Here is a 25,668-nt window from a genome sequence, read left to right as displayed (position 1 = left end):
CTCTTTACTTTTTTAAAAGTATGCAGTGCTTTCCTTATTTACTCCTTGTGGAAAGTAATTGTTATATTACCTCTGCATCACTCTGCAAATTGCAAACTTATTTCTGCACAAACCCCTGTCTTAATGAGGACGGCATACAGATGATCTTTCTTTTATTATGCAGCTTAAATGTTATTGCGATGCTAACAGCAAAGTCAGTGAAAAACCACTCCTAGAAGACTTCACAGAAAAATGCAGAAACAATTTTACCTTCCATTTTCCTTCTTAATAAATGTAATTTAATTGATTATTTTTTGTTTTATCTGTTTTTTATCTGTTTCTCTTTGTTCTTTAACTGTACCTTCTTTCGGACACACAAACACTCATCGTCCATTTCCTATCATCTCCCTCCTTTATATTCTTCTGTCATCTTTCAATTTCCTCCTCGTCATCCTCTTCTCACAGGAGGTTAGTCTCAGTGATCACTTGACCGTGACGATATGGCCTTATTTCTGCTTGTTTCTCTGTGTTTCTGTCTCAGGTGGTCCAGGCTCAGGTAAGGCTCTGCAGTGTGAGCGGATGGAGGAGAGGTTCGGCCTGCGTCGCGTCACGCTGGGTGACCTGCTCTGCAGCGAGCTGCAGTCTAACAACGATAGGGGGCGCTACCTGCGGGACGCACTTGAGAGAGGAGAACAGTTGCCTGAGGTCAGTGTGGCAGTCCAGAGTAAAACAAGCAAATAATGAGGGGATTACTGAAGCTCACAAAGCCTAGAATTATAAACTGATTTGACTTTACATTGTTTTCATTTGTAAAAATCACATTTTGCATTATTAGCACAATAAATACTCCATAACTTGTGTGATTGAAAAATTGGACATATAAAAAAAGGGATTAACCATAACCGTTTAGGATGAGGGTAAAATTAGATTCAACTCATCTCCAGTGCAAGTAAAAGAAAGTATTTGTCCGCTTCCTGGATTCAAAACGTTTTGAATGCGATAACTCAAGATTAAGGTGACGTACGAGCTTTAAATTGATATCATAGGTGCATCTACTAACAGTCTTGGATGAGTTTGAACCTCAGTGCTCTTGACCTCACATGTGTGTTTGATAGAGGCTGAGGGGAAGCATGGGCGGTTGCCAGTGTTTTTGCATAACTGTCACACTTACATTTTTCAGATCATCAAGCAGTTTTTAATATTAGACAAAAATAACCTGAGTAAATAGAAAAAGCAGTTTTTAAATGATGATTTTATTTATTCAGAAAGATTGAAAAAATAATTTTGACTCACCTAAATAAACCTAATTGGTTGTGCCACCGTTGGCAGCAAAAACTGCAATCAGTTATTAACTGCCAATGCATCTCTCACATCAGTGTGGAGAAATTTTAGCCCACTTTTCTTTGGAGAATTGTTTCAATGTTTTCAACCAAAATCGTCCTGGTAAGGTCGTGCAAAAGCATCGCAATTGGATTTGTCCTGACTTTGGCTAGGCCACTCCAGAAACTTGATTTTGTCTAATTTCTTTGAGTCATTCAGAGGTGGACTTATTGTGAATTTTCTCTTACTGCATAACCCAAGTGCGTTTGTGCTTCAGGCCATGAACTGGTGGTCAAACATTGTTCTTCAGGATTATCTGGTAGAGGACAGAATTCATGGTTTCATCAATTACAGCAAGTCGTCCTGAAGCAGCAAAGCAGCGACAGACAATCACACTGCCACCGTTATGTTTAAACGTTGGTGTGATGTTCTTTTTATGAAAAGTTCAATTGAAAAGTTCAGCTTTTGGTTAGTGTACAGAGTATTTCCCCCAAACTCTTGAGGATCGTCAAGCTGTTTTTTGGAAAGTATGAAACAAGCCTTTCAGTTCTTTTTTTCCCCCCAGTCTCTTTATTATTGAATCATAAACTCTGACCTTAACTGAGAAAAGTAAGGCCTGCAGTTCTTAAGATGTTGTTTTTTGTTCTTTTCTGACCTCCTGGATGAGTCATTGATGGAGTAATTTGGGTAGGCTGGCCACACGTGGGAAGCTTCACCGCTGTTCCAAGCTTTCTCCATTTGTGGATAATGACTCTCACTGTGGTTCACAGTCCCAAAGCCTTAGAAATGGCTTTGTAAGGCAGGTTTCGATAGATTTTCTCCCTTAATAAATGAAATCATCACTTTGTCTAATATTGAAATTTGTTTGGTGAGCTAAAACATTTTAGAGTAACAAATATGGAACAAACTAAGAAATCAAGAAGAGGGCAAATATCCTTTCACTGCATTTTATAAACACGTCTGAGACAGCCAACGTATGATTGAAGGGCAGACAGGGAAAATGCATCAAAAGTGTTTTGTTGCTGTTTGTAGTGGGTCTGCTATGTTGCTCAGGGTTACATTTCAGAAAGGTTTAGTTTGAATTTCTGGCGTTAACAGCAGAGCTGAATCTGTGAACATATGTACTAATACAGTAGTGTTTTCATGTCTGCCACACTTGAGACCTATATAAAATCTTGCCAAGCCCACCATGGACAACCCTGCCCTGTTTCCATTTATCTGGGTCTTCAGTCAAAGCTGAAATGCCCACACTCCCTCTCCACCTCATTCAGCTCTTCCAGCTTCCGGACTAAACTAGCTGAGAGGCATAATCTCCCCAGCATGTTCTGCGGATGCCCCAGTGTATCATCCCAGTTGGAGATGCTTGAAACACTTCAGCTAATAGGCATCCAGGAGTTGCCCTAGTTAGATCCCCAAATCACCTCAACAGGCTCTTTTCAGTCCAGTAGAGTAGCGGCTGTACTAGTTGACTAAGCTCCTGGCATGATCTCTAAGGCTGAGCCCAGACATCCTTCTGAGAAAGCTCATTTCCACCTCTTGTGTTGTTGATCCTATTCTTTCGGTCACTATCCACAGCTTCTTGCCACAGGTGAGGGGAGGCGCATATAGTGAACAGCAAATGGACCGCTTTGCCTTCATGCCCAGCTCATTCTTTACCACAATAGACCAACAGAGCACCTCCATCCCTGCAGACGTGGCACCAATCCGGCTGTTCACTCTTCTCCAATTTTAAACTAGCTAACGTTATAATGAGCAAATTAAATAAAGCAACACTGGCTTCAGATTGAGAAACAACAATGAGTCCAGTTGTTGACTTTTGTAACTGCCCCTCTATCTGTGATTTAAATGTCATTCTTTTATGTGCAGGGCTAAAGTGTCACAGGATGTGGAGCTTAAGAATGAGGGCCTAAATGCAGGACACAAGACGGTCCTGCATTTGTTTTTTGGTAATATATAAACAATAATTCAAAAATCACTTTGAGCAAAGCATTACACATGACTAAACAGGGAGAAGACACACAGCAAAGATAGCAAAGGCTGTGACAAAGACTGACAGGAATATAAGACTATACCCAGACAGTTCATTAGGTAATGACCAACAAGAGGGTACCGAGACACAGATGAAGACTGTAAGGAAAATCAGAAACCAGAACTAACACGGGACCTTCAAAGTAAAAATAGGAAGTAACCAAAACATGAGTCCTAAGCACAGAGAGCTAATCTGAAGACAAAGAGAAATAAGCACAACAGAACAAATACACATAATAGAAGCAGAGAGGAGGAAACATGAGGAGCAACAAACTCAAAACAGAACGCCTAAAAGTTAAACTAAACTTAACTAAAACTAGAACAGTAAATAAAATGAAGTGCGTCCACAACTAGACAAGACCCTGAACAATAAAACTAAAAGTTAACATAAAAGGATAATAATGACTTCATGAATCAAAACACAGGGTCACACAACGGAGACGTGCTACTAGCAAAATCATGCTAATGTAAAAAGACAGAGAATCAAAATCAGTATTAAAATATTAAAGGACTTCAAACGCTCAGACAGATAAAACCACCACTTTCTGCACCACCACCATCTCTCTGTGTGGCTCTATAAAAAGGACCAATATCCTGACACAGACACCAAACAATATCCTGTGCATAATTTGGGAAAAATCAGCTGCATATCACACAACAGCAGTGTTTGACGCCGTTGGAATGAGAGCACATCACGCATCCCTATCGGTAATAAAAATCCCTGTATTTTCTTTATTTTCTGATGCCTTTCTCGAAGTAGTGCCATATTGCAAAAAATCAGAATGGAAATGAGTATCAGACGAACCAAACTATAAGAACACAGTGTGCCTATTTTTCAGGGGAATGTTTTTTTTCTCCCTACAATTATGAAACAGTACATTTTAATGACACCCGAGGATTATATCTGTTATTGGCTTATTTGGAATAAATGTAAGAACAGGATATTCAGTACAAGAAGCAACTGCAAAATGCCACAGCAGCAGAAGTGACAGTCAAACATGTCAGACAACCACTAACCACACTTTTTGACTGACAGGTAGACTGTGAGAGGACAAGTGTCGGCCTCTGACAGGGATAAGCACCGAGCAAAAAGCATATCCAAAAAATAATTATCTGACAACACGGCTGTATAGATTATCATTTTATAAAGCCTGGGAGTGAAGTAGTTTATCTAGAAAATGCTAAAAATGTACTTGCAGTTACTTGACTACACCGCAGCTTTCAGGCTGAGAAAATATGTATTATGTAACATGTTTTTCCTGCAGAGGGTATAATTAAATAAACAGAAAAGGGACGACTAACGTTAAATTTTTATATTGAAAAGTACTTAAAAAAAAAGGGGGGCTTTATTGGAGATTTCATAATGGTGAAACGTCTGTCTGAGCTTGTTTCAGAGATGGAAACAAACTCACTGACAGGCTGTGCAGACATGGTAAATTATGTACTGAAAAACACGCTGACTGGGACAGAGAGACAACCTCAGGCATTATTCATGTAGGCACTGGAGAGTCTGCACTCAAACAATACTGATAGTATCGAGGGATGTTTTATTATGTGTGATTGTGGACCCCACCCAGAGTAGCTCAACACTTTCTAAAGGTATTCAGGGCCAGATGCATTATATTGCCAAACGTAATCACTCACACATCCAAATAATAGAATTCAGGTGTTCTAATCACTTCCATATAGCGACAGGTGTATAAAGTCAAGGCCCTAGGCAGGCACACTGCTTCTACAAATATTTGTGAAAGAAATCGCTCTCAGGAGTTCAGTGAATTCCAGCGTTTTCTTCCATATATGATGCGGGGTTGTTATTCAGGAGTTGGGCTCAGCCCCTTAGTTCCATTGGAAGGAACTCTTAATTCTTCCACATACCAACACATTATGGACATTTTAATGCTCCTAACTTTGTGGCAACTGTTTGAGGATGCCTCTTTCCTGTTCCAACATTGATTGTGCACAAACAAGGTCCACATTGACATAGATGAGTGAGTTTGGTGTGGAAGAACTTGACTGGCCTGCACAGAATCCTGACCCCAACTGCGCAAAACACCTTTGGGATGAATTAGAGTGGCCAGGCCTTCTCGTCCATCATCAGTGTCTGACCTCGCAAATGTGCTTCTGGAACAACAGTCAAAAATTTCCATGAATACACTTCTAAACCTTTTGGAAAGCCTTGCCAGAGGAGTTGAAGCTGTTAAGGGTGACCCAACATCATATTAAACTTTATGGATTAAGAACTCAAGTTCAATCGTGTGTGAAGGTAGACGAGCGAATACTTTTGGCACCATAGTGTACTTTGTACTATATTTTTCTAGCATTGTTTTTAAAGGGGCTCTTTTCAGATTCTATTTTCTAGACTCTCAGAAATGTAGCCCAAAAGAGTGACAGATGATCTAAGCCCATATTTTATTTACAGGTCCTCAAGGCAGATAATACAGTACGAGGCACATAATATTCTTTAAAACAAATCGAGTGGTTGCACAGATATTAAAGTGGCAAATCCAAATAAAACTTTATTAGAAATAGTACGTTTCTTTCAATAATATATACAGCATTTGTGATGCTGTTCTTTTTCCCAGTAAGAAACTCTGAAATACTCATATTCATGCATGTGCTAGAAGCAGTGCAGAACGTTTTAATTCAGTTGATGTGCCCTCACGGCCCAGCAAGAGGACTGTTTCAGCTGAGAGCAGAGGATGTGTTCTGGGTGCCATTATAACAGATACACTCTGCAGCCCATTTTTAAGTACGCCTTGCTAGTACTGAGTTGGACCCCCTTTTTCTGCCTGCACAACTTTGTGTGCAATCCTTTGTGTCATATATTCAACAAAGTGCTGGAAACACTCAGCATTGGAAGTGTTAATCCTTATTCAGCCAAGTAGGGAAAAGATCTAAAGGATAACACGATGGTTTAGGTAATGAAACTGCTGAAGTTAGCTCAGACAGATCTATAGGAGAGAAGTAGTCCAAATATAAATCAGGTCTCACAGCTGCTTCTTAAGCTGCTGTAGTTGCTTATACATCTGTGACAGCTGTGGGAAGGATGTGATGGTATCTTCTCTTTCGAGCGAGGCACTCATGTAGATTATCCACAGAGGATTGAGGAAGTGATTAAGCTCCACTCGATGCATGTTTTGAGTCATGTAAAAATACTCCTCTTTAATTAATAATTTCAGCCTGGCGTGGTTTATGTTTCTTCTGTGTGTGTACACAAATTGTCATTTCAAATGGGGAACAAGATCTGTCCTTGTCTAAATACAGAAAAGGTGATTCTGTGCAATAACTGTTCAGGGTTTTATTTTTTTTAAACATTTCCTACAGCTAACAGAAAAATACATGTTACACAAACAGAAGTACAACTATTCTAATGTGAGGAAATGCACCCATCATCATTCATAATTATTTCCAAATTCCAGAGAGTACGTTTATGGTATCAGAAAGTATTCTGCAGCCTGCTTAAGCCCTTAATTAGACCTATTGATGATGTTTTTCACTGATTCCTTTTGATTGTTAAAAACAACAGCCTTAACTGGTGATTTAGTTCATTTAACCTTTTACAGAGGAGATATAAAACATGTACAGACTGAAAACAGGTCAGAAATGAAAGACTAATGAATACTTTTTGCATCCTGTGGCTTTGCTTGCTTCTTTTAAATTAATATTTAATGGCAATTATGAGCTAAAAATCTTTGATTTCTCCCTTTTAAACAACTTCGTGGCCCACCTGCAGTACCTCCAGAGCTGGAAACCACACTTTCCCAATCATTGTGTAGGATGAAAGTTTTTAGTCAGTTAATACTTAGCCTAACTCTTTTGCCAAAAGCACATAGCCTGGCGGCGATTACGCCATATGTCAGTAAAATGCTGACAAATTGAAAAGTTGTCTTAAACAGGAAAGCGAGCGGCGTTCACCACAAAGAGCAAGATATGCAAAAAAGAGAGCGAGAGACAGAAAACGTCAAAAGGTTAAAAAAAGGCCACATGAGAAGTCTTCAGTGGTTTTTTTGTTTTGTTTTTTCCCCCCGTGGATTTCACAGAAGCTCCTGGTCTTTCATGACTACTGTCTTCTCTGAAACAGAGTTTAAGCTAACAGACAAACAACAACACATGAGACTTAAATCACATTACAAAAGTAGCAGGTAGAAGTGACAAATAGCTTTAACATACAGGCTTAATTTCCAGCATCCACATCCCTCATTACAGCTGCAGAGATTATGAGCCGTGATGCATTTTTCTGCTGGTCATAATTAATGATCAGTAATAAGCTGGTGGTTGTCAGAAAACCTTTTAATTGAACTGCGCTGCAAGTCTGTGACATTTCACATTAAAATGCACACACACACACACACACACACAGCTGTAAGCATGTGTGTTCAACTTGCGTGTGCTTTTGATCAGAGTGAGTCACAAATATTGACTGGAATGTATTGCTGAAGCGTGTCCTTTCACTCCGCCTGGTAAACTGGTTGCAGTTTGTCAAAACACACAGTGGAGGATTTTCAACCTTAATCTGTCCATGGAGGAATTACTGAGCTCTGGTGTTTACGTTTATGTCACCACAGCCTTCAAACACAGCCTGTTAATTAATCATCTGAAGAATACGGTCTGCATGTTTCTATTTTTTTCTCAACTGAAAGAAATCCCATGAAAGGTTGTGCATCCAAATCCAGTTAGATCTTATCCATCTGTGCTGTAGAGCCCCACTATTGTCACAAACTGTTAAAAACAAATGCAATTAGTGACTGAATTACACCGTAGCCATTTTCAGACATGCACTTTAACCTGCCAGCTCCCTAGTGTAAAGCCCATCAGATGTCTGATTGCACAAATTTTGAGAAAAGCACACGTAATAGTCCTGTGAACACCCAGCTTGCAAGTGGTTGTCCTGTGTCCTGCACACTCTACCCAGACATAGACCCCTCAGAAACTCACTGATGAGTTCACATGTGATAAACTTCAAACAATGTCCCAACCTTTGTCATGGATCATCATGAACATAAAGTCCGGAGGCTCATATATAGAGTCCGGACATTTTATACAGTAAGCAGAAAACCATTGTATCAAACTACATAATTACATTTCAGAAAAGATAATTCTGTGAAACTGCAGTCACACAGAAAGAAAACCAGCCCTTAAAGATTTCCACAACTGATTAAAGCTTAACTTAAAAACAAGCCTTCACGGTTACAAGACGTAGTTCTGAAGTTCTATTATGTGAAGACATTTTTGCTGTTAAGAAGAATTCATTGCAAATATACTACTGATTTTACCAAAATCTGCCCTCCTACTGATCCAAAATGAACATAATTGCCTAAAGTAAGAGAATATTATTGACGTGAATTTAATTATCACCAAGCTCTCAGAGAAAGTTTTGACCTACAGAAAATCTCTGCTTATGCCAATAACTGACTCTTTTCAGGAGTCGCCAATATTTTCTGGTTTCCCTGTAATTGCCACCACAAAAAGTAAAGTGCTTTTCTTGTTCGAGCAGCTCTAGTAATGAGAACAGCAGGAAATGACACAGTGTGAGAAAGGAGCTGTACCCGGAGGTAGCAGAAAGTAAACAAGAGCTTTGAGACTGTATTGATTTCTGACGTGGGAGGGGAAAAAACAAAAAAAACATCTGTCTCTGACTAACTGTTTCAGGTCTAGGATCAATGGAGATGAATGGGATTTTGCTTGAATTTTCACTCTTTTCTGCTAAATAAATAGCCCTTAGAAAACTTTCTATTGATGACTGTTGAATATCTGGCAAGTAGGGACACATTTTTGGAAAGAAATTATAACAATAGTTTTTCCAGAGGATAAAAGGCCAGTCTATGCTTATCTATATTCTATGAAAAGTAACCGGCAATTTTTGCTGATTGCAATGGACTTCCTTGTGCTATTTTTATCCTTTTCTGCCCCCTGAAAAAGAACAAAAACAACAGAAAAGCACAAACTCCAAAGAATCAGAAACACTGAGGCTTTTCAGCCAAGATTAAAATGCCATATAAAGACACCCACGCACAGATTTACTTTAACTTTCTGTCTACTCGGTGGAGAAACCCAATGGCTTTCAAGCAAAGCTCTGCTGTCTAAGCTTCTTACTGCACATTAAGGTCATGTCCCATGTGTTCTCCAACATGAGCACTGTGAAATGCTTTTTTAATGCCATGTGAGAGACTTATGAGAGAGAGAGAGAGAGAGAGAGAGAGAGAGAAATGGTGATTTAAAGCTGGATGAATAATCCCACACTGGGATTACTGAAGTGCACCTCTCCAGGTTTACAACCGAAAACATTACAAAAAGCCGTTGTAACACAAAATCACCCACACTGGAGTTTTATCTCAAAGTGAGATAAAACGCTGTCGTATGTGGTGCAATGGTGAGTGACGACACAGGGAGTGTTTGCCTTGGTAAAGTGTTACTGTACTGTATTTTTCTGTGAAATACCAAAGTCTAATATCAGGCCTCACCATCTTATTCCAGCAATCTATTTGAGGAGTTATTTTCAAGCTCCTTTCCATGGTCATGTAAAAAAGAAAGTTTTCATAGAACCCTATGCAGTGCTGTGAAAAAATGAAGTACATCCTCGCAGCTTCTATAGGATTTAAGAGAGCAAGTATCAGCCAGGTGCTGCTAATCAAATGCACTTGATTAACTGATCATTAGCAAGTATAAGTACCTCTATAAAAGCCTCGTGTTCTGCTGTGAAGCAGCGAGATGCTTTTTAGCCAGAGCGTTGGCCTGACTCAAACGTTCACAAAAGCTTTGCACATACTTTGTCACACTTGTTTTGGAGCTCTTCAGGAATCAAAAATTCCTCTTTCATAGCTTTAAGTGGCCCACGAGGCATGTGGCCAAATACTAGTTCAGCTGGACTAAAACTGAGTGACTCCTGAACAACTTCACGAGCATCCCCTCATCCCCACTCCTTTCAGCCTCTAGGCAGTACTTGCGTAGCATTGCCTTTAGGGTCTGATGCCATCGTTCCAATGCACCTTGGGACTCTGGATGGTAAGCAGAGGACACAACATGTTTGATATTCAGGGATTTAGCTACCCTTTTTAAACACCTTTGACTGGAAGTTTGAACCTTGATCAGTTTGTATGACCATCAGCAGGCCAAACACAGACAAGAACTTTTTTAGCGCTGTAACAACCGACCTTGCTGTAATTTTATGTAATGAAATGGCCTCAGGGAAACGTGTAGCAGCACACATGACGGTGAGCAGATATTCATTTCCTGACTTTGTTCTAGGTAGTGGTCCAACACAGTCCACGATGACTTGGACAAATGGCTAATCCGCTACAGGAATAGGACACAGTGGGGCATCACCAGATTTGGTTTACCAGCAATCTAGCACACATGACAACTGCGACAAAACTTTGAAACATCACGTTTCATACTAGGCCAAAAGAAATGCTTTAACAAAAGCTGGTATGTTTTTGCGATACCCAAATGTCTAGACTTTCATGGGCAAGAGACAGGACCTTATGTCTATTTATGGTTGGCTATCTGTTTAACTTTACTCCAGTCTGCACTTTCCGCACCTGAGGAGACCACTGACGCATTAAGATGTCCTGTTCTACAAAACAGGCTTGTTGTTCTTTACTGGCTTGATCAGCACTTACCACACAATTGAAACAATTTCATGTTTCGTCAGCTTGTTGGGCTGAGGACAAGTGTTTGCTGGTCAGTTGAAGTGGTGCGTTCTTCTAGGATGGATCGGGCAGAACATTGTTTTCTTCAGTTTGCACATTACCCTCCTTGGAAAATGAGGACATCAGCACAGAATCGGAGAGTGAAATGTCAGCATCTTTACCTGATTATGCACAGGTAACCATACAGGCCGGATACAGCCCAGAGTTCACAGAAGAGTCCGGGGTCGTCTGATTTAGATGATTGTCTAAAACCGGATTTGGAAGCAAGAAACCTCCAGCAATATCATTCCCCATTAACATGGCCACACCATCTACTGGTAAGGCTGTGCAAACAGAAAGAGGGAAAAACCCTGTAGCGAGTTCTGATTTTACGTAAACCCGGTGAACTGGGAGCAGAACAGAATTAAAACCACAGGTGCTTTCAGCTGAGAAAGGTAAGACCCCAGAGAAGATGACAGTCTGGGAGCCTCCAGTCTCCCTCAAAATGCGTATTGGTTTCAGATCAGAGGGATTAGCTGTTAGTGGTACCAAGCCATCAGAAATGAAAGGTTCAAAACAAGGGTCAGGCATCTTACCACCACAACCAAGGACTTCACTGCGGGGCACTGCTTGCACAAAACCAACACCTTTAGTCTGTTGGGAATTTAACTACGTTTCCCGTTTTAGGGCTAAACAGTCAGCGCTGACATGTCCAGGTTTGTGACTATAAAAACACTGATGATTTTCCTTCGAACCAGACGCTTTAGCCGTGTGGGGCTGTTGCACAGAGCTAACACGTGGCGTCTCACTGACAATGAATGATGATTTATGGGCAAGCACATACTCATCAGCAACAACAACAGCAGATGTAAGAGTGGTCATTTTCTGTTCATTTAAATACAAAACTACACGCTCAGGCATGCACTTTTTAATGCACAGTTTAGATAAGGTCTTGCAAACAAGGCTCACAGACGGGGCAGGATGCACACTCAGTGCAAAGCAGCAGCCCCTGAATGAATGTTCTTCAGCCTTTTAAAGACACAGGTGTGACCAGTCAGTCACTGGTCTGGCATCCCTCAGGTGGTCCAATAGACTTTCCCTGGAGGTATCCACGGGTTACCAGCCAGCCAATCGTCTGTGGGGGTTGCCACACCCTAATCTGCTTGAAGGAAGGCTGGCTCTCTTCTTCCAAGGCCAGGGGCCATAACACTTCCATACAACAAGACTCGGGGAGAGTGACCCCCTGCTGGCCATTGATTGCACTTTTCAGCTCTATTTTATATTTATAGAAGCTGAATTCGAGGAAAATCCACTGGTTATTGAAACAGGGATTCATTTTTTCATTTTGATGTAACACTGCAAAAACTCACATAAACATGCAGAAAGAAAATTAACTCAGCTGAAAAACTGCTTCTTATTCATTGTGTTAAACTACCAGAAGTGGAGGAGCGCTTGTTTTCATGTTGATGCGGCTGCTGCTCGTGATTTGTTGCATCTGTGGGCAGCTCAGGGTTTCAGTCCAGGTTGCATGAATACCTAGTGGAGCATATCTTGCTGCTGTCAATGTCGTGTCATCTGAAGACATAAACTACAGCTACCATCTCCCGTCCTACCCTCTTCCTTCCTGTAAGTTTTTCTCAAGAAGCCTTAAGATCACCAAATCAGGAAAAAGTTAAAGAAAACAAACAACGTCGGTCTTAGTGAGAATAATTTTAAAATCATTAACAACTGCAGAGCTGTTAGCACACTTAGCTATTTCCTCCTCTTATGGCAAAAAAGCCTTTAAAACATTAACACAGGTTAACTGCCTAGATCAGCCTATTTGATGAATGTTTTTCATCTATCCCAACTAATGAACATTAAGTGAAATGATGACAGATATCGCACAATAACAGAAGGGTAAATGTCTTTGAAGAAGTATTAAATTCACATGTACAAGCCACTTACACCATCCTCAGCTGACCCATTACCTGTAATGTGGAGGATATATGATAGTATCAATTGCTGGAATAAATTTTCACTTTATCGATGTTATAACAGTTGATTAGGTATTATGGTTGTTTTATAGGCTTCAGTTTGTGACGCTATTGGATTGGGTGATTAGTAACAGTCATAATGGCAGCTTTTAAATTGGACAATATTGTCCTATTACAGATATATAGGTTCAATTTGTGAAATTGCTTTGCTTGTTTTTTGTTTTTATAGAGCATAACAAAATGCTTCATGTAATTCATGAATAGTGTCAAAAAAGGTTTGTTTGCACAGGATCTCTGGCTCTGTTGTTTACAGTAGTCTCAGTACTGTTTGCAGTACATGTAGCAGAGTAGCATCATCTGTGATGCAGAGTTAAGCAGTGCATTGAATACCATACCATACCACCTTTATTTATAAAGCACTTTAACATAAAACCAGAGTTCACAAAGTGCTGTACATGCTAAAAGCATAAGTAAAGAAAATTAAAATGAGATAAGATAAAATAAATAACTAAAAAAAAACTAAAATAAATTGAAACATGTCAAAACAAATTGAGTCAACCCCTCTAATCAAGGCCAAAGGCTTCAGCGAATAAATATGTTTTAAGAAGACTTTTAAATTCAGAGAGAGAGGAGGCCTGCCTAACATGCAAGGGTAGATCATTCCACAACTTTGGAGCAACTACACCAAAAGCACGATCACCTTTAGATTTATACTTAGTTTTTGGTACCTTAAGGAGCTGCTGATTGGCGGACCTAAGGGAACGGGGAGGTGTATATGGTTGTAGTAGCTCCGAGAGGTAGGGGGGGGCCAGGCCATTAAGAGATTTAAAAGCAAATAAGAGAATTTTAAAAACAATCCTAAAATGTACAGGTAGCCAGTGGAGTGAAATTAAAATTGGGGTAATGTGCTCAAACTTTTTTGTTCCAGTTAAAAGACGTGCTGCAGCATTTTGCACAACCTGCAGGCGCCTAATGGACGCATCACTAACCCCAAAATAAAGTGCGTTACAATAATCCAGCCTAGAAGTAACAAAGGCATGGATTACTGTCTCAAAATGCTGTTTCGATAAGATAGGCTTTATTTTGGCTAATTCCCTCAAATGAAAAAAGCTAGATCTTACAACAGCTCTGACCTGGCTTTCAAGTTTAAGATTTGCCTCTATTTTAACTCCCAGATTAGTGATGACTGGTTTAACATACTGTGCCAGTGAACCAAGATCTATAATAGTGGCCTCAGAAGCGCCACCAAAAACCATCACTTCTTTTTATGTTAACGAGCAGTCGTTAACAAGAAGAAGTGTACCTAAAAATGTGGCGGGTGAATGAAAATTAAAAAGGAAAACGAGCGTGCTGTCTAGTGCGGTGAGACACTTGAACACAACAATCCATCTAATACAATGATCAAAGTCAAGTTAACTATACTTTAACTTCACCATGTTACAATCCATCACTCTCTCCGCTCTCTCCATCCATGATATGGATAATGTTGTTCCATGAACCAACCTCGAATGATATCACCAGCGCTTATCTGACTATGAATTGGGTAGAGAGAGAAAAAAACCCAATAATACACTGAAATAATCATAGAAAAATGTGCCTGAGGCCAATTTACAACATAACTCTTTAGCAGAGACCCAAGTCTGAACTGAGAAAGAGCGGCAATTAATACTATTATCCTGAAGGGACCGAGCTATTAGGGAATAAAATGAGAGTTGTAACCACTATGTTTTTAAAAAGTGAAATTTAAGACCCCACATGATATTTTATGCAGGAACACTTTTTAATGCCTTCATTTCCTTATACCGTTTCTTTTACCTATGACAGCTTTCCTAAAATAGATGAATTGGTGAGTCCAAAATACTCTGAGCAACAATGAAGTTATAGTAAAGTTTTTCACTCTTGTCACTCCCAGGCCCTCTAACAAAGTGAAAATTCCCTCCACACCAAGCATGAATTGATCCAGAAGGCTAGCTGGAGTTTTTGAACACCAAGACATCTCACAGTGGCAAACAATTCTTCCATGATGCCCTTCTAAGTTGGGCCAAGCCTCACAACTAGTAAAAGCCATCAATTACTTCTTCAACAGCCCTGCTAATAAACAAACTAACTAATCACGTAGCCTCAGAACTAATAAGCTTCTACAGCAAGACTGACAGCAAAGCCTAGTAGAATAACCACTAGCACTCACTGAAGAGCAATAATCCCCTGCAATCACCTACTGAACAGAGTGAAGATGCAACAAACATTTACCTTTTATGAAGGGATGCGGTGATACTGCATGTCAGAGACGGGCTACTGGGACGTGTTGCACTAATTTAGCTCCAAGCTAATTTGACTTCAAGATTGAAGTGGCTGAAACTAATATGATGAACAGCCAGCAGAACGTCTCCAGTGAAAGAAGCAACAATACAGTCTTATTTCTTCAACAAAGTCTTCCTGAAACAGCTTGATAACAATGCTACAGCCTAAGCTAACACCAGCAGCTCATTGAAGAGGGCGCATTTGATTTATATTACATTGAATAGTCAAAAGTCTTGACCCACCTCCCTTTCTTTAATATTTGGTTAAAAAAAAGAAAGAAGTAGGTGTAGAAGCATATTAAAACATTTGCAAACATGCATGTAAAGGCATGATATAAGGCAAAATAGAGATTGCACAACTGTAACACGCTTGAGAGTCCATATTTGGTATGACCACCTTTAGTCCTCAGCATAGCCTCTTAGGAACACTTTCCAGCAAGTTTATTTAATAAGTAGTCTTCAGGAATACTTCTCCAGGGTTCTTCAAGAACATCAAAGCTCTTCTTTGGATATTGGCTGACTTTTGTTCCGTTCTCAATGAAGACAATCCCACACTACTTCAATAAAGTTGAGGTCCAGGCTGTGTTGAGGTCTACGATAGTTTTCCTTTGTGTATATCCAGGTATGCTTTCACTGCCCCGGGAGTGAGTTTGAGATCACTGTCATGCTGAAACATTCAGCCGTTGCCAACCAGATGCTTTCCAGATGGTGTTGCATTATTGGATCAAAATGCGATGGTACTTTTCTAAATTCATAATTTCATCAGTTTTATAAGATCGCCCAACACCACTGACATCCCCAAACCATGAAGAGTCATCATGGTGTTTTGCGCATATGGTAAATGGACTAGTATATACAGCACCTTTCTACCTTGTACACAAAGTCTAACCGCTTTCTCGAACAAGCGGCACAATTGGTTCAGGATATTGGCAAGGATACTTCAACGTGCAGGCTGGAGGAGCTGGAGATCAAGTCATGGACCTCCAATTTGGTATACAACCCACTCAGCCGCTGTGGGTATAAAGCAGGGGTGTCCGATTCCAGTCCTCAAGAGCTATTGTCCTGCAGCTTTTAGACGAGTCCTTGTTCCAACACACCAGGCCTTTGCCAAACTTGATGGCATATTGAAGAGGTAATCCAACCATCTGATTCAGCTGTGTTGGAGTAGTGATGCATCTAAAAGCTGCAGTACAGTAACTCTCGAAGACTGGAGTTGGATACCCCTGGTATAGAGAGTAGAGCAGGGGTGGGCAACTCCAGGCCTCGAGGGAAGGTGTCCTGCAGGTTTTAGATCTCACCCTGGGTCAACACACCTGAATCAAATGATTAGTTCATTACCAGGCCTCTAGAGAACTTCAAGACATGTTGAGGAGGTAATTTAACCATTTAAATCAGCTGCGTTGGATCAAGGACACATCTAAAACCTGCAGGACACCGGCCCTTGAGGCCTGGAGTTGCACACCCCTGCTCTAAATTGGTATAGGTGAGAATTGTTGACTGTCTCCCTGTGTTAGCCCTGCAACAGCTGGCAATTCCAAGCTCTATCTAATGCCAGCTGGGATAGTTAAAGATCTTGCATCCAGATGGATGGATGGACAAAGACTAGTCTGAAAATGAGTAAAGGAAAAAAGGAACCAATGTCCAAAGAAACTTTGAAAGCCTGGAAAACCGTTGATCAAGATTATTTTTTTAGAAAATCACCAGAAAGTCTGACTCCTTCGACACAGATTATAAAGAAGTGACTGGCAGCTCAGTACTGCATCACATGAGTCTTGCTTGCTGTCCTAGCTCCAAATTCAATACATAGCTTGAACTTATAATATATACTTTTACTGAGACACAGTACTTATAATGTGAGACCCAATAATAAATCAGACCTTGTGTATAATATTATTTTATGATTTATATGAAATTGAGTCTTTTAGTTAACTTCCAAGTGAAGATTTAGGTTTGAAAAGAAATCTGTGGTTTTGCTAACCATCCATGAAATTCCTTTCAATGAATTTGCATTAGTAACATGAAAATTCCATTTTTGTGGTGTTTGGAAAGGTGTTCAGTTACATATCCAACTTTTAAGTGAACGTTTAAAAAGAACTAAATCGATTCTCGGGGATGGAGTCTGAACAATAGACAGCTATCTATTCTAAAAAGAGTGGCCTTGTGTTTTATGCTAACACTTTTAACAGAGGTGATTAAATGGACGTGTATCTGCAGAATCAAATACAAACCATTCCTCCTTCCTAATTATAATTTTTTCGTATATTTTGACAGGTGCTGGTTCGGTTCTGCTGTCATTTTTAGATTGTATTTTTTGATTTCTGTTATTTGGTCAGTGCCCTGCATATTGGCACCAGTGACCCGGGAGTGGCGCCACAGGGACAGTGTGTATTCTTGAATCATATTACTCTTACTGTAATCAGGCCTGCATTCATACATGGCTGATTAACCCACAAAGGGGCTGGTAGGGGGAAAAACAAGCAGCTCCTGATGAAGCCTTTTTATTTTTCCATATTTTTCCAGTGCTTCTTATCATATCTGCACCCAGTTTTTCCCATGTGTCACATCTACCACTGACTCCTCATCCATGTAGCAGTTTCTTTTAATGTGTGCCAAAGAATATTTTAACAAATAATAGCAATATCTCATCATACTTTGTGTCAAACATGGCTTTAGATTTAGCATCTGAAAAGTAAGATTTGCATTTTTTTCCTCTCCTTTATTGAATTTGGTGGATTTATTTAAACAAAAAGAAAAAAAAACAGAGGCTCTTGGAATGTTTATTTTACAATTTTCTAACATTTCATAAAGTAAACAATTGATTCATTAATAAAATATGAGCTCTTTCATATCATTTTGGGATGCCCTGGAGATGTGTACTGCACATTATACTTCAATATACTGAGTTATAAAATTGCAGGGAATATATATGGCTGTTTCTGGTTATATATTAATCATTAATAAACGGTAAATCATTCTTTCTGTGTTTGTGTGTGTGCGTGCTATCTGCAGGACACACTGCTGGAGCTCCTGTGTGACGCGGTGGTGTCGTCAGGACGGCAGGGAAAAGGTCTCGTGATCAGCGGCTTCCCCAGAGACCTGAGACAGGCGGAGGAGTACGAAGCGAAGGTCAGAGCACAAAGCTGATGGAGTAGACAGCGGGATGTGGTCAGAAGCATGAATAAAAGAAGGGGGAAAGTCAGCCGTGAGTCGTGGTGTATGCACAAAAAGTTCAGTCTGAGCAAAGTGAAGGAATCACAAGAGTCGCACGTCACTGTGACGAATGCTAGTTAAGTCTGATTCAGTGCTAACATACGAGTACGAAGAGGGTATGAAAACAAGATTTGAAAATAGGAAAGAAGTGATCAGAATGAATGCACATAGAAATGTGGACTGCGGATCATTCAGGATGAAGGCCGGCCTGCAGACGAATGTAGTTAAAGGGGAAGTTCCTGCTTTTAATTTCTAACTGCACCTGTTGTGTGTGTCAGATGGGGGAACCCAGTGCAGTGCTCCTGCTGAACTGCTCAGCCGACACCATGTCCAATCGCCTGCAGTGTCGTGGGAGATCCGGCTTCCAGGCCGCCCCAGACAGAGACAGCGTCCTGCACAGGAGGGTGGAGAGCTTCTGCAGCGACACCCAGGCGGTGGCGGCTCACTACGAACACAAGAGGCTTCTGCACACGGTAAGATTGGGAAGCCAACTCTGTAAGGGTTAGAGGTTCAATTCCATATGGAGGCTTACTTTCCTTAAAGGAACAAATCCAGTTTAAATCCACTTCGTCTAGGCTGGAAATCCATTTACACTTAGATGTCCTTCAAACATCTCCCAGCGCTCTTTTATCTATAAAAGGAAATCGTTTGCCGGGATGTTCTCACTCACAGAAAAGCAGCCGAAGAGTTCCCAATAATCACTTCATTATCTCTCATATGTGAGTCTAACTGCATGACTGGAGTTTGCAACTTTACTGTATTATTCAATACAACCAGCTCAGATTTGACATGCTGGATAAATAATAATCACGAGGATTGTTTTTAAAATACAAGCGTGCCAGCCTCTATGATCTTAGAGGAGGAAAACAAAGGAAAACATAATTCACTAGAGAGAAGCCTGTCTTAGATCAAAAGACTGCATTAGACAGAAGTAACAGTGGTTTGTATTATTATGCATTATAATTCAAAATTATTTATATGTGAATAGCATATTAATGTGCTTGGTTTTAACGGTGCCATCCCAGAGTATTGAATTTTATACTGAAATTTATTGGGTGCTGTATTAATGACGCTGGAAACAGAACCAAACAATTAGATGCGGACTACATTATCTAAACAGGCTTTCCAACCTTCATGTTTACTGAAGGCTTTTGCGTCTTATAATATAATTTATTCTGTGTTTTGTGCACTAATTCGTTCATGTTTACTTTAATTTAGTTATTTTTAAATTGTGGTTAAAAAACATTAAATAAAAGCAAGGGTTGTGTGAATAGTTTGCCCTCTCTCATCTGAAGTGTTTGACTTTGTCTTTACAAAGATATCCATTTTATGTGTGCACTGAGGCAGTTATGTTTTAATTATTCTGCCAGTTCCTAGGGGTAGGTATCAGGGGTGGTGGTGCCATTTTTGGAACATGTTCATTTGCCTTCCTGAGTAAAAACATAAAAGATCCAAAGGGATAAATAAGAAAACGCCAGGGCAATTCTAAATCACCATTTTTGTTTGTTTGTTTTTATTCCAAAAATTTCCATCACAAAGGTAAACAGGGCTTAATTTATGTGTTTTGCTTCAAAGTTTCCTGGAGAAGGAGCCCTAGACCCCCTGCACAAATCTGCATCCATCTTTCAGTTGGTGCTGATTTTGTTTTACTTAATAGATGTGAGACAAGATCCACAAAGTCATCCTTCTGTGCCAAGAAATCTAAGACTCAGCTGAAACCAGCATAAAACTGCAGCAGTATAATCTCAATCCGTCCATTGCAGTGTCCCAAGGTAGAACTGCAGGAAACAGAGACGGTAACAAAGACCAGAACTAAAAACAGAACAGAAAGAAAAACCAGAACGAGGCTCGGGGGGGGGGGGGCAGCCATCTGCTGCAGCCGGTTGAGAGTGAAAGAATAGAGTAAAGGAAGGAGAAAAGAGACAGAGAGCACAGGGAGACAGCACAAAACACAAACTAGACGTGCTGCTGTGGTAAACACAGAGGGAGTGAAAACAGCATTAAACCTGCATTCTTTCTAATGGCCAACAGATGGGAAACAAATCTATGAGATCAACAAGCTTACTTCTGTCTCAATCTGCAACCTCAGAAGACAGCGTAACATAGAAAAATACATATTAAATAAAAAGAGAAAAAGAAATAATAGTGAAAGCTGGGAAAACAGAAACAAAGCACAATATAATTTACAATAAGTAAATTTAAAGGTTTTTTAAAAAGTGACCTAAAACTAGAAGCTAACTCTGTTGCAGCTAAGTCTTATAATCCTGTGTGGAAAATGTGTGTTTGCAGCCTGCATGCTTTAAATAGTAAATAAATAATATTCACGTTTCTACTCAAATGTCTCAAAATACCAACAGCTGAAAGGGTCATCGAGTGGAAGAACAAATAGGCGAGCCTCTGTTTTAAGAGTGAATTGTATTCAGATTATGTCCGACCGCTTACTGCTTCCTAATAAAAATGCAGAAATGTTTTAACTACAAATAGCTGAAGATGGTGTAAGTTTCAAAACAATATTGTGTGAAGGTTGTTCAGTGTGAGTCCTTAAAATTCTCATTTACATATTCCTGGCAAATACATCTGTGTTAGCAGACATCAGTGTTTCCATTTGGATGCTTTACAGTGGGAAGTAATGATTAGCTCTGTTTAGTGTGACCTAACCAAATCCTTTTAATCAACTTTCCCTTCCGCTCCGACATCGTGTTGATGTCCGTCTTCCAGCTCTTCTTCCCATTCCTCCTGCTGCTCCGTTCTGATTTAGCTTCAGTTAATTGGCATTGGCAGTTTATTCCATTTTTGGAAAAGCCTTGCATTTGCTTTGCTCACAGAAAGCTTTGCCACTTGATTTGTTCGCCAAGATTTGAATTAGCCAATGACAAGTTGGACAAAACCCAGCTGGTGAAAGATAATCACTGATGACACCTGGATACACAGAAACAGGGGAGCTGATGGACCTTTTTCACAGCAGGCAGTCTGGTTTGTCACAGCAGGTAAAAGGTAGCTGCTCTCCATTTAGGTGAGCTGTGTCCAGGGTCACGTGATTTCACGGCTGTGCTGGTAAAGGTTCATTAGTCTTAGTCTTAGGTATCCAAATTCATTTCAAATAAACAGTATAAACGATGCATATATTTACCATACGGTCACCCATTGGTTTGTGAGTATTTTCATTTTCAGCATCATTCATTTTCTAATGACTTAGTCGCAGGTCGTTAATCAGTGACGCCCTCGATCGCCCTATTTTAAGGATTAAAAATAATCCTTAAAAAATTGTTTAAGGTGTGCCAAAAATTGATTTTTCTTTTATTTGCCAAATATGATTACCAGTATTTAGACTGTTGTAAATGGCATGTTTGCCTATAATGTCTTCAAAATCTCTGTTATGAATGATATCAAGTCAGCTTATGTGGGAAACAGCATTCCTGTCAGAGGGATAGAAGCTGAAATCAGTTTTTGCCAGTTTATTTTTATAAATGCTTTATTCATCCAGGTAAAAAGTCTCATTGACATTAAAAATGTGTTTTTAAAGAGATATCTAGTCAAGAGTACAGCAGAAATTACAAAAAGAAATACGACATAACAGTTCTATAACGATGTTTTAAGGACTGGATTAATTATATAATGTGGAACACAGAGTGGATGCAATAAGAAGATCTTCATAAGTCCTGTTGACTACAGCCTATTTGTGGACATAAGCAAAGATATTACACATTAAAAACACACAGAAGCGATCGGCTTTTGGCAGACGATCACTTGTTGGCTTCACTTTTCACACCCAGAAGCCAGATCCATCTTTTATACAGACCATGGTTTATCCTCAGGCTTGTAGAGCGATTTATCCATGTAGACCAGTGGTGTCAAGCATGCAGGCCGAGAGGGCCAAAATCGGGCTGTCAAAGAGTCCCAGTGGAGCCACTGAATGGCTCAAAAATGTCTTTAACGACTGTATTTTCTTAATAATCCCTCCTACACAATAAAAATGTCTATAAGTTGTTTCTATGTGTAGACAAATTGACTGATAGTGATGGAAAATACTTGTTGTTTCTTTGGGTTCCTTTCTGCTGTAATCTGCAAGTCCACATGTAGAGCAGGACAGTCGACTCGATGAATGTGGGAAAAACTGGTGATGTTGTGTTATTTTACTAAAGACATCTCAGGCTGTTCATGATCTTTTTCTCCCAACATTAACTGAATGAGAAAAAAACATTTATCAAGAAATAATAACTATAATCTGTTTTCTGGTCATTTTTTGAGTGTGCGGTAAATCTGGTAAACGGTTTTTTATAAGTGATGCTTATTTTTTGGATTGTTTTTCTGCTCTGGCCTTTTTTAGATCAAATTGAGCCATGAGCTAAAGTAAGTTTGACACCCTGTGTCTGGATTGTTTTAGGTGTGAGCGGCTCGTTTTTGAAGGCATAGACCATGGACACGTCCATCTTCTCTTAGATATGATAAAAGCATATGTCACTCACCTTGCTCTGCTCAAAGCAATGTCTCCCAGTTACTCAAAAAAAGGTACAAACTTATTTGCAAGTAGTTTCATGTAGGAAATATTGTGTTTGTACCAAACTACGCCCGCCAACCAAAGGAAGTGTGCAGCTACTGTTTACATCCTGTCACAATGTCACGAGCTTCTTTTCTCTGATAGATGGAAAGTTTTTTAGTGGAGAAAACGACTAAAAAGTCACGTAGACTGGAGGCAATTGTGCATTACCAGAGGAGCTCTAATTCTCTGCTGCAGAGCTGTAGAGATGTCTGCCTTCTCCTGAGTATAACTGAAATAAATTGCACTCGTCTCACGGTGCTCGGAGCGCAGTTCCACGTAGGAACTGTTTTCTTTCTACCAGCCGAGAGAAGGACATTGCAGCTCAGCCGAGGGGGAAACCATTAATGTTCACATCCTGTCATCCTGTCAAAAACCTGTCATCTTTGGGTAGACACACACTTTGACACATTCTACCAAACTACACCCGCTGTGATATGTTTGGCGGGTGTAGTTTGGTAGAAAGAAAATAGCTTGAACGTGAAACTTCTAATGACGACACTGACGCTGAGTTTTTTAGTTTTTTGCTCGTTTTGTGGTGCCCTCAGTGCTTTTTATTTCCTTTATTTTCAAGAGAAGTCAGACATTTCCAAAAAATGACTATACACTTTTCACCTGAGATGGACAAGATGCTGAAATGTGTTGTGTTTAAGGTCAGTGATGCAGAGAAGGACCAACTTTCTGTGAAGTTTTACTCGCCTCTCTGTTTCCACTGACATGAGAGCGATTAGAAAATCACACGCATTCCTTTCAGGGTTGATCTGCCCCTTTAATAAATTTACTGTTTGAACTTTTAAATGCCACATCAGGTGTGTGTGTGTGTGCGTGTGGGTGGGTGCTTAAATGCCACATCAGGTAATGAGGTCATCAGTCTGCTGTGAGGCTGCCGTCCTCAACTGCATGTGGGCTTGCTGGTGGTTTGAGAAAAGGCCTCGTTTTCAGCCGGTTTGTCTCCGTCTGCAGATTGATGCCGAGAGGTCGCCGGACCAAGTGTTCGCCCAGATCTGCCGCTCGATGGAGTCTGGCTTCTGATACCTACACCTTCACACCCCAAACTCTGCAGTCGAGGAGGGTCCATCTAAGAAGACCTTCTCTCTTTCTCTCTGCCGTCACCCCAAGGAGACTCACTCGCATAACCTCACACCTGCGCCAGACTCATTGAACTCCAGTGGTATGCATGTCTTACCTGCAATCAGTGAAACTTCTCTCTCTCTGCTTTTTGACACTGACAAAGCGCCTGGTTGTCACATTCTGCTTCACAAAAATGCATCCCCCCAACCCCATCCCCTCTTCTGTCTCTCTCTGTAAAATCAACCTCAATATATGCTGCCAACTGCCACACCAAGGCAGATAACTGTACTGAGAAAAATAGCAGTCCCTGCTGTGACTGAGAGCATGCTGGAAGTGAAATCTCGCCACCTTCCCACCAGAGGAGCTGAGCAAGGTTCCCCCTGCCATACTACAAAGTGGAAATGTCAGTGTGTACTCGTGCTCTCACGCACAGCACCTTGCTTCTTATTGTAACAAGCATGCAAGAGTTAAAAGTTAAGCTTAACTGCCTTTTGTGCATTAAATTTAAAAAGGAAAAAAAAACAGAAGCAAATAAAGAGTATTAAGATTACTGCATTTGTATGTTTCCAAGCTCATCGTACAGGTGCGTGGTTTGGTATTTAACATTCAATAAAGCCAGTGCATTTGCTAAATGAAGCATTTCTGAGTGTCCTTTGGTGTGGTGTGTAGCGTGCAGCATCAGAGCTGAGCTGACAGCGCCATCTGCTGGTGAGAGGATCACAACAAAAAGGCAATTAAGTGATAAGTGTAACAGGTCAAGACAGGTGAAATTCCCCTTTCTGTCAGGATAAAGAAGTTTAACTACACATTTAATCTCTGAGATATCTACACATAAGAAAAAGGAGTGATAAAGAAATGCAGCTGTAAATGAAAGAAAGTTGAATTTAAATTGTAAGAAATGCATGTTAAATTTCAGGAAACGTTTCTGTTCATTCACAGAAAATATCCTGTTACTTTTTACTGAGCATCTGTTAATTACTTTGGTGTAGTACGGATGGCCATGGTGGAGGTCTTTATCAGTAGGAGAAGATGCAAAACTTATTAAAATAAAAGTCCAAAATATATGCACCCTGCCTTATTTTCCAAAGATTTTTACGCCCCTCGGGCCTTATGTTTTACACCCCTGGTTTAAGAGTTTAGCGTTTCAGTTAAAATACACAGAAAGATCATTTGGACATGTAAGAAGTATGACGAGAGGGGAGGAAAAAAAGAAGCACTTTCACATCTTCCTGACAAACTTGGGTCAGGAAGAACAAAATATCAGCACTGTTGGTTCCAGCAGGTGGAAAGAGGCAGAAAATTAGCTGTCACACAAAGTGCTTCTCTCCCAGTGAAAGGTCACCAGCATGGCTTTATTCTGCAAAAGGACATTTCCTGTGTTTCATACCACAGTGAAATTGCAGAAGAAAGTCTATAGAACACTTGCACGAGAAAAAGCTTCACCAAGAAGCACTTAAGATTTAATTGACAGCAATAAAAAATATTTTACAGTTAACATTTTCATTCAGGTTCTGGGAGAGACTCAATTACTCAGCATCAATGACAGGACTGCCTCATTATGGCCAATATTAAAATTGCATCCAACCCCACTTAATGTGACAGTTATAATCTAGAATTTT

The 25,668-nt window shown here is 40.1% G+C and overlaps 1 protein-coding gene across 1 annotated transcript in view; it reads left to right on the top strand.

The window, feature by feature from the left end:
- The window catches only part of ak5 (adenylate kinase 5), a 104,581-nt gene extending 79,782 nt beyond the window's left edge, over positions 1 to 24,799 (top strand). The window contains exons 11-14 of the mRNA XM_080906680.1: positions 521 to 684; positions 18,241 to 18,357; positions 18,720 to 18,914; positions 23,942 to 24,799. Of these exons, the coding sequence (XP_080762806.1) occupies positions 521 to 684; positions 18,241 to 18,357; positions 18,720 to 18,914; positions 23,942 to 24,010 (545 nt within the window). The 3' untranslated portion in view covers positions 24,011 to 24,799. The remainder of the gene's footprint in view (positions 1 to 520; positions 685 to 18,240; positions 18,358 to 18,719; positions 18,915 to 23,941) is intronic.
- The last annotated feature ends 869 nt before the right edge of the window (positions 24,800 to 25,668 follow it).

Source organism: Rhamphochromis sp. 'chilingali', assembly GCF_963969265.1.
Source record: "Rhamphochromis sp. 'chilingali' genome assembly, chromosome: 16".
NCBI classification, from domain to species: Eukaryota; Metazoa; Chordata; class Actinopteri; order Cichliformes; family Cichlidae; genus Rhamphochromis; species Rhamphochromis sp. 'chilingali'.
The sequence above is the reverse complement of the archived record's forward strand: the minus strand, read 5'-3'. Positions and strand labels throughout refer to the sequence as shown.